Source organism: Nymphaea colorata, chromosome 3 (genome assembly GCF_008831285.2).
Source record: "Nymphaea colorata isolate Beijing-Zhang1983 chromosome 3, ASM883128v2, whole genome shotgun sequence".
NCBI lineage: Eukaryota > Viridiplantae > Streptophyta > Magnoliopsida > Nymphaeales > Nymphaeaceae > Nymphaea > Nymphaea colorata.
The window spans coordinates 3,704,315-3,712,776 of NC_045140.1; the positions used below are offsets into that span (position 1 = coordinate 3,704,315).

An 8,462-nucleotide genomic window follows, 5' to 3' on the forward strand; every position below is an offset into this window, starting at 1 on the left:
GAATCTCAGGTTGTGAATCACAGGAAAGACCAAAATATAGCTAAGGAGACTTCAAAAGAGATAACAAGCATTAAATTTCATGATCAGCAATTGCAGCTATTTTGCTGGTTCGGAGAAACAATCAACCAAACGATCTCCTTAACGTAATTAAAACTTTTCACAAAGAAAAGAATTCACTCCTAAGGTAGAGAATGTTAGGGAAATGAACAGAAAAGAGGCACCAAATATCGGAAACCAGAAAGAGAAGAAAAGAAACGTAAGGATTAGGAGATTAAGGAAATCTCTCATTGATATTGAAGGTTGATGAAATTAAGATGGCTAGGAGGGGGACAAAAAAAGAAAACAAAGATTACAGTGGTGTGGATGGTGATGGCCCTTTTCTCAGAAAATCTCCATCCTCTCCGGAACCGGGGTCTTAATAACTTGCAGTATCTGCGCCACTTCTGCCATGGAAGGCCTACTCGAAGGTATTTGAGATGTACAGACCAGGCCTAGCTTCAGTACTGGCAAGACTTCCTCCTCCGGGCACTCCTTCATGGTTTGATCTACACACTGCATTGCCTTCCCCTGCTCAATCAAAGACCTCACATGATCACACAAGATCACAACATCGTCCTCCCCATATTCGATCGGCCTTCGCCCCGTCACAAGCTCGAGTATGAGTACTCCATATCCATAAATGTCGCATTTCTCGTTGATTCTTAAACTCTGGCATGCTAATTCAGGTGCAGCATATCCAAGGGACCTCTGAAACCTGTTGCTGAGAATGTGCGGGTCGAGCTTGGGAAGGAGCCTTGCTAAACCGAAGTCGGAAATTTTAGGATTGAGGTTCTCATCAAGCAGAATGTTGGTTGGTTTGACATTGTAGTGAATAATTGGCGGGCGGTATGATTGGTGAAGATGAGCCAGACCTTTAGCAGTTCCCAGAGCAATCTTAAAGCGTTGCGGCCATGAAAGTGGAGGCACCCCAGGCGCTGAGTTTTCATGGAGTCTGTCATGCAAGCTTCCATTGGCATAGAACTCTGAGATCAACAGCTGAAGCTGCGGGGTCCAATAGTACCCTTTGAGACTCACCAAATTTGGGTGCCTCACTTTTCCTAGAATCTGAACCTCCCTGTCAAAATCATCCTGAGACTGTACTATATTAGATGATATGAGCTTCTTTATGGCTATTACTCTCCCCTCTGTGACTGAAGCTCTGTAAACTGTTCCAAAGACGCCTTTGCCTATCTCAGAGGCCTTGTTCAACAAGGACTGAGCATTGTTTACCCAATCTTCTGACCTCGAGTCGGAGGCAGAACTGAACAAAACTAGCTTACCCATGGCAGGGCAAGACTTTCCGGTAGTGGAAGAGAGACTTTCTGATGAAGGCTGCATTAACTCCACAGTTTTCTGAGCTTTGAGGTTCAGCAGAGTCACCATCACAACCCCCATAGCTATAACCACAGCAGCACAGATTGCAATAATGGCTGAAACAGTGAGGAACTTTCTGTGTTTGAATCTCTGAGAGGCAGTTTCTGAGCCCACGTTGCCGTCTCCGTTTCTGAACCCCCCTGGGTCTAGAGCCAGCGGCTTCGGGACATTCAATTGACACTTCTGTCCCAATTTTGGCGAGCAGAGGCCATCATTTCCTTCTAAAGCACTCTGATCCAAGTCGTCAAAGATCCTCCCCCTTGGGAGTTTCCCCGAGAGCTTGTTAAATGAAAGATTCACTACCAACAGATTGTCCAAGCTTCCTAGTTGTTCTGGAATTTCACCACTCAGCTTATTGAAGGCTAGGTTCAGTATCATGAGCTTTCTCAACTTTGACAACTCCATAGGAATGCTACCAATCAGGTTGTTGTGAGACAAACTCCTGTAAGAGACAAGAACTTACTGTTAGACAAACTCCTGTAAGAGATGAGCAGAGTCTCCCATTTTCTACCTCGCAGTAAACTAAAATGCAAAATGTAGGACGGACTTACAGATAAGTTAGGGATGAAAGGTTTCCAATCTCTTTTGGAATCGGACCGGTTAAAGAATTCCCGTCCAGCTGAAGAACTGTGAGAGTAGAAGCATTGAATAACTCACTTGGAATCGAGCCTTGTAATCCGGTGTACCTCAGATCCAACTGAGAAAGGGACTTCAGTTCTCCAAACTCCGGCGGCAACCACGACTGCAAATTGTTCCATGACAGATTCAGGTAGTTCATGTTGGTGCACAAACTCATCTCAGCAGGAATTTTGCTTGTCAGGTTGTTGTTCGACAGGTCAAGTACACGAAGGGAGTCGAACAGCCGAGTCGAGAGAGGTGGTATCAAACCCGAGAAATCATTAGAAGATAGGTCGATCGTCTCCAGCCCAAGCTCAAACAGGCCTGGAGGAATGTTCCCGCTCAAGTCATTGTCCCTCAAGCTCAATTCCGTGAGCCTGGTGCACTCGACGATGGTCTTCGGTATCTCGCCGGAGAATCTGTTCTCAGAAAGATAGAGATGCCCCAACAATTTCAGGTCGCCCAAGGAAGACGGCAGGTTTCCGTTCATAAAGTTTCCTGAAAAATCTAAGTACTCAAGGCTGCTAAGGCTTCCTATCCATGTTGGTACCTCGCCATTTAGCTTGTTCTTCGACAAATTGATGTAAGACAGAGAACTGAGTCGTTGAAACGAGTTAGGTATCCTGCCTGTGAACAGATTGCCGCTCAAATCCATACGATTCAAGTGAATACACAACCCAGCATCAAATGGCAGTAGCCCAGAGAACTGATTGTTCTGCAAGTAAAGCTCTTTGAGGTTATGCAGACCCCATAATCCGACCGGAATCCGACCACTGAACCCATTGCTAGAAAGGTCAAGCATCCTCAGCCTCTTCAGCATCCACAGCCCACCAGCAAACTCAGGAGAACCTGAAAGGCGGTTCCCCGAGACGTTCAGGCTTCCCAACACCACGCATTTCTGCAGCGTCGCCGGCAAACTCCCTGTGAAGAGATTGCCACCCGCCGAGACTGACCTGATTGTCGTGCAATTCTCAAACAGGTGGTCGGGGAGGGGCCCGGAGAGTAGATTCTCCGAAAAATCCAGCGTCCTGATCGACCTCATTGCGCCGTAACCGGCCGGAATAGAGCCGGTAAAGCGATTGTAGCTCAAATTCAAGCTCCTGAGCCTACCTAATCGAGACAGCTCAGGGCCGAGCTTGCCGGAGAAATTGTTCCGAGCAATGGACAAGACCCGCAGGTTCTCCAGTTTCTCAAGGCCCCTGCCGATCTTCCCCGACAGGCCGAGCCCCTCGAGCGATAGCTCGGAGACAAGCCCGTTCTTGGGGTCGCATTTCACGAACCTCCAAGAACACGGCGTGTCGTCGTCCTCGTTCCAGGAACTCAGAGAGGAGTTTGGGTCGTGGAGCTCGGACTTGAAGACGATAAGGCCCAGGACATCGTCGTTGAGTTGCAGAACCGAGTCAGTTGCAATGCAGGAGGAGATGTGAAGGACAAGGACCAGCAGAAGACAAGAGAAGATGCTCCTTGGGAAGCTCTTCATCTTCTTTTCTTGCCCTTTACGACCTCTTTCTGTCCACCATTAAGAGCTCTTCCTGTCCACCATTAGAAACCAGAAAGAAGATGAAAGGAGAGATTCACAGAGGCGCCACAGGCGACGGTTGTAGGCTTGTAGCCTTCAGACGTTCTTTTCCTTTTTTTCCCCTCGCCGCCAAATAGTAAAAAAGAAAATAGAAAAATCCAAAGACATCACCCCGTGACTTGCTTAATTTACATTGTTGCCCACGAATAGAAAATTTACAATTTTATCCTTAGTCGTATTATTTTACATTACTTGCTCTTTGGACTTGTCAACCAAATTTTGATCACTTCGGATTTGAAATCCGTGGTTTTCAAATTCGATCCTTTTCATCTGATTTCCAATCTACATTTTTTACATTTGAAATCTACAGTTTAATATAACTGTAGATTTCAGCTAGCTATGATAGATTTGAGATTCCCTCGAATCTAAGATTTATGAGGAATCAAACGCACCCTAAGCTAAAATAAGCCTTTATAACCAATTTGAAGGAACAAAATTGTTCAAGATCCAAATGCTTGGCTGCCAAAGTCATGCCATTATGCTAAATGCGATCTCAGCCGAACAATGATTATCAATACTATTGAGGCTAAAATTTTTTTACAAAAATTTACTTCACTTTTTTCAAAAGTAAAGCTATATATATGTTTCCAATGCAACTTTAATTGAATCTTGATATTTCTGGAGAGGTTGATGTAATAGGTGGAGTGAATGTTGATAGGCGACTAGTTTTTATTTCGAATTTTCAAGACATCAATTCTATGTGCTATAAAATGAAGCTATTAATGTGAAGTTGGATCGTAGTGGAGGCGACATGCGAGAGATGGAAAACAAGAATTGGCTGCTTCGGCCTTCAACCAAGAGATGGGCATTCCAAATCTTGATGCGATAATCATGGTTACTAATCTATTCAACTAAAAAGTTTTTTTAGCTGCGCTAAAGCTCCCAATTGGTTTCGATATGAGAATTTGGAGAGTTCAATACAGACTTCACCAGATAGAGTGGCCTAGATAGAGGTCGGCAAGTGGACCGAGCCAGGCCCTGCAACATGAGGGTCGAGACGTAGTTCTCATATATAACTAATAAATGGCTGGGCCCGGTCAGACTAGGTTTTGTTTGGTGCACCTATCATCGCTGTATGATTGAACGACGGAGCAAAATTGGAGTCCCCGAGAAACACGGGTAAGGTTTTGGGCTTCTGTCTGCTCATTATGATGCACAGTTAAATTTAGCGGCAGCCATAACTTGGGAATAAAGAGCCTTCACACCTGCCTAACTATTTCAAAGTAAAAAATTCATGATTTACTTTCGTATGAATTCTTTCATATATATATATATATATATATATATATATATATATATATATATATATATAGAGAGAGAGAGAGAGGGAGAGAGAGATTGTAATACTACTACACAAATAGTTGTAGACCGATTAAAATTTAAAAAATTATCATTAAAAGACCATAAATCATCGTTAAAACTATCGTAAACCATTATAATATTAACTATCTAGCAATATCTGAATATATATATATATATATTCAATCAAAAGAAAAAGAGAGAAACTAAAATCCTTTGGCTGCATGTACGGTACGTTGGAGCATCTAGACGACAAGAGAAATCTTGTGTTCTATAAACATACACATTCAAATATACACAAAAAGATAAGAGGGTTATATGATTGTAGCTGCTATTATGAAATGAAAAAAAAAATTGAATTTGAATTAAACACTTTTTAACATAGAATCAAAATTTAGAAACATGAACATTTCACCTTCACCCACATTCTTTTTGGGTACTCATTACCAAATGAAAAAAAAAAAAATTGTATTAAACACTTTTAACTTTAGAATCAAATTTAGAAATCCCGTAGATTAGATGTGATGTGCTAAACTTTGAGAACATATCATTTTTTTTTTTTTCACAGCCGTGTGCGTTTCTTCAGTTAATTTAGGCAATCAAAGAAGCCCTCAAGAGCGTTTTTTTATTTACAAGGAGGAGTACTCCGGTTTTTACTCAAAGAAGGGCACTATCGTCATTTTATGTTAATTGAGGCAGAGGAACGGGGAGCCGGCAATCAGAACTCCGGAATCTACGGCGACGATGTCCCGTTGGGCGCCGCGAGTACCAGACCGGCGTGAGGACGGACAGAGGCATTTTAGTCATTTCACTTCGGCACCTCTTCCTTCTCCAATTCCTTTCTCCGGTGAACGACGGGACGACAGTCAATGGTCTGCGGCTTACTTTAATGACAAAGTTACCCTCGTCCTCCATCTCCTCATCTGATGCAGTGGTTGTGGTGGCCGCGGCGGCGGCAGTGGTGAAGTAGCAGTAGTTCAACACTTAGACTTAAAACTTGCTCCCTAGCTCTCTCTTTCTTATTAAAATTGGTATTACTTGATGCATCACTTGGCATCTTGTACTGTAAGCACCCTTGTGTCATTGGCAGTTATTGCTTGTTTGTTTTAAGGAATGGAGGTGGTGGAGGTGGAGGTGGCGGCGGCGGCAGCAGTGTTGAAGTAGCAGTAGTTCAACACTTAGACCTAAAATTTTAACTCTCTAGCTCTCTCTCTTTTATCACTTGGCATCTTGTACTATAATAACCTTTATGCCAATGAAGAACATCATAGCATAGCTGGTCGAATTAGTTGAAAATGTGTTAAGCATTGGAACGTCACCACTTGTTTCCTGACTTTGTCGTGGTAGTAAATGATGGTACCCTAAAATATCAACGATTGGAGGATTGGTATTGAAGTAGTGAATCTTATTAGTTTCTACTGATGACATGTCACTGTTAAAAATACGATGAAAATATTGTGCTAGCTGACATATATTAGACTTATCTCAAACACGGCACAACCTACGACTCGAAAGCAAGAGAAATAGAGAATGGCTTCGAGCTCTTTTAAGAGCAAATGAATCAATGTAACCATGTAATTCACTCCGAATGAAAGTTATTTGCACTACATTGATAATGGTGTGACCGGAGTTTGCTAGCTCCTCCGGTAGCCTTCAAAAGTTACGGTGTTCTAATGCCTAACAAACACGCTGCTGACCATTTTTATCTCTATAAATGTGCATCGGGACAAATAGAGAAGAAACTAAACCAGATATGGTGTCCGACGGCTGCAACTATGAGATCTTGAATTCAGATTCTTGGATTGTGAAAAAAGGTAAAAGCTAATGGTACATGTTTTGGATTGGATTCACTTCATTTCTTGGTCCAATTTGTCTTCGTTTCACCCTCCCTTTCCCGTCCGTTTGCATGAAAGTTACATTTACTTTTACTGCTAGGATCGAAACAAAGAAGCTTGAATGCGTTTGGACCCTTGTGATCATGAACACTGAAATACCTGCCTTGTACTGTGGATTGACGTCCATGTGAGTTCAAGACTTTCCTTCGTTTTGAAATGAAGTTTGGCTGGCCAAGGGTGAAGCAAAGAATTTTTTTTATGTAAGGCACTAAATATATAGTTAACAACCAAGTCTACATAGGTTCATGAAATCGAGCAAAGAATTTTGTTTATATGAGGCACTAAATATATAGTTAACAACCAAGTCTACATAGGTTCATGGAATCAGCGGGTAGTGACTCTGGTCTATTGGACTTAGCTTTTGAAGTCCATGTGACCTAGCCAGGTGAACGGAGCACTTGTTGGCATGTTGTTTTGCCGTACCGTGTTAACTCTAAAGCAGTGAACTTCAGCTGTGCATGTTTCCTCTCCGGAACTTCCAAATTTTGTAATAGAGCTTTTCATAGATTAAGTCGATCTTAGAATGTCGCGTTTGGGTTGATCTTTGTGTACTGCCACAGTCAAATGTCTAAAGGGCAACGTGGTTCAAGCTACGGGCAGAATGTAACAACTCGACCCACTCTTGAGTTCGGGCTCCTAGTTCGGCAAATCCCAACCTGCCTCCTTAGTAGTTTCGGCTCCACCCCAAAAAAAACTATGAGCCATAGCTATCATCTATTTTATAATCCATTGAAGATCCCTCATAATCTTCAATACGAGACTAATTTTTTTAGTACAATTCACCTCCTTTAAGGCACAAGCATCCGTGCGTATTGAACATCAGATCTAAGTGTTGAACCAGCTCTGTCGTAACATTTCAAGAAACTTTCATTTTACTCCAATTTGAAAAATTTATAGTGGCACTTTTACCATAAAAGAACTCCGCCCTTCATCCAAGTCAACCACTCAGTTCACAAATTCCTTTCAGTAGAACGAATTAAATTATTTTAATTAATACCATTTTTTATTCACTACCTAAGATTAATTACCATGATTAAACTAAAGTTAATTTAGCGAGATCTGATCATAAAAACTCTATCGCTATCAAATAGCAGCTTGATATTTTCTTTTTCTCTTATATAAGAAATGCGATTGGACCTAAGTCGGTACCGTGTTTGATTTACTTGGCGCATAAACAGTTTATTCTCTCGGACTTCACTATTGCAGGATGGAAGCCTAAGTAAATCATCTTGTCACAGGATTCCAAATTTCGACCTGGCTATATTTGAGCAATTTATTTTCCAGTACTGCTTGTAACATCTTACAAATTTTCGGAAACTCACTTTGCAAGTATGAGCACGACACTTTACCATGAGAAAGAGTATCCCTAGCATGTTCAAGCTCCACAACTTAATAGAGAAGATGGGTTATATAAAATGCATGCACAGGCAGCGGTGCGTGTCAATGGTTTGAATATTTTTTGACATACTACCCATTTGAGCTCTTATCAATTCCCATAAGAAAATTCACTTCAATCATCATCAATCAAATTCAAATTTCCTATATTACATTTCTTATCGAAACTGGTAATTAAATATCCGATTAAGGTGGATGTCAGAATAACATTACAGTTCATTCTGTACATTTGACTCCAAATCCAACTCTTAGACTGAAAAAGT

At 41.7% G+C, this 8,462-nt stretch overlaps 1 protein-coding gene across 1 annotated transcript; it reads right to left on the reverse strand.

Annotated features, from left to right (window-relative positions):
- Nucleotides 1-263: 263 nt before the first annotated feature.
- On the reverse strand, nt 264-3,671 carry LOC116251454 (probably inactive leucine-rich repeat receptor-like protein kinase At3g28040). Its single transcript, XM_031625742.2, has 2 exons — nt 1,965-3,671; nt 264-1,855 (listed from the first exon to the last, which is right to left on the reverse strand). The coding sequence occupies exons 1-2, from the start codon at nt 3,509-3,511 to the stop codon at nt 382-384; spliced, it is 3,021 nt and encodes a 1,006-aa protein (XP_031481602.1). The 5' UTR covers nt 3,512-3,671; the 3' UTR covers nt 264-381.
- Nucleotides 3,672-8,462: the final 4,791 nt, after the last annotated feature.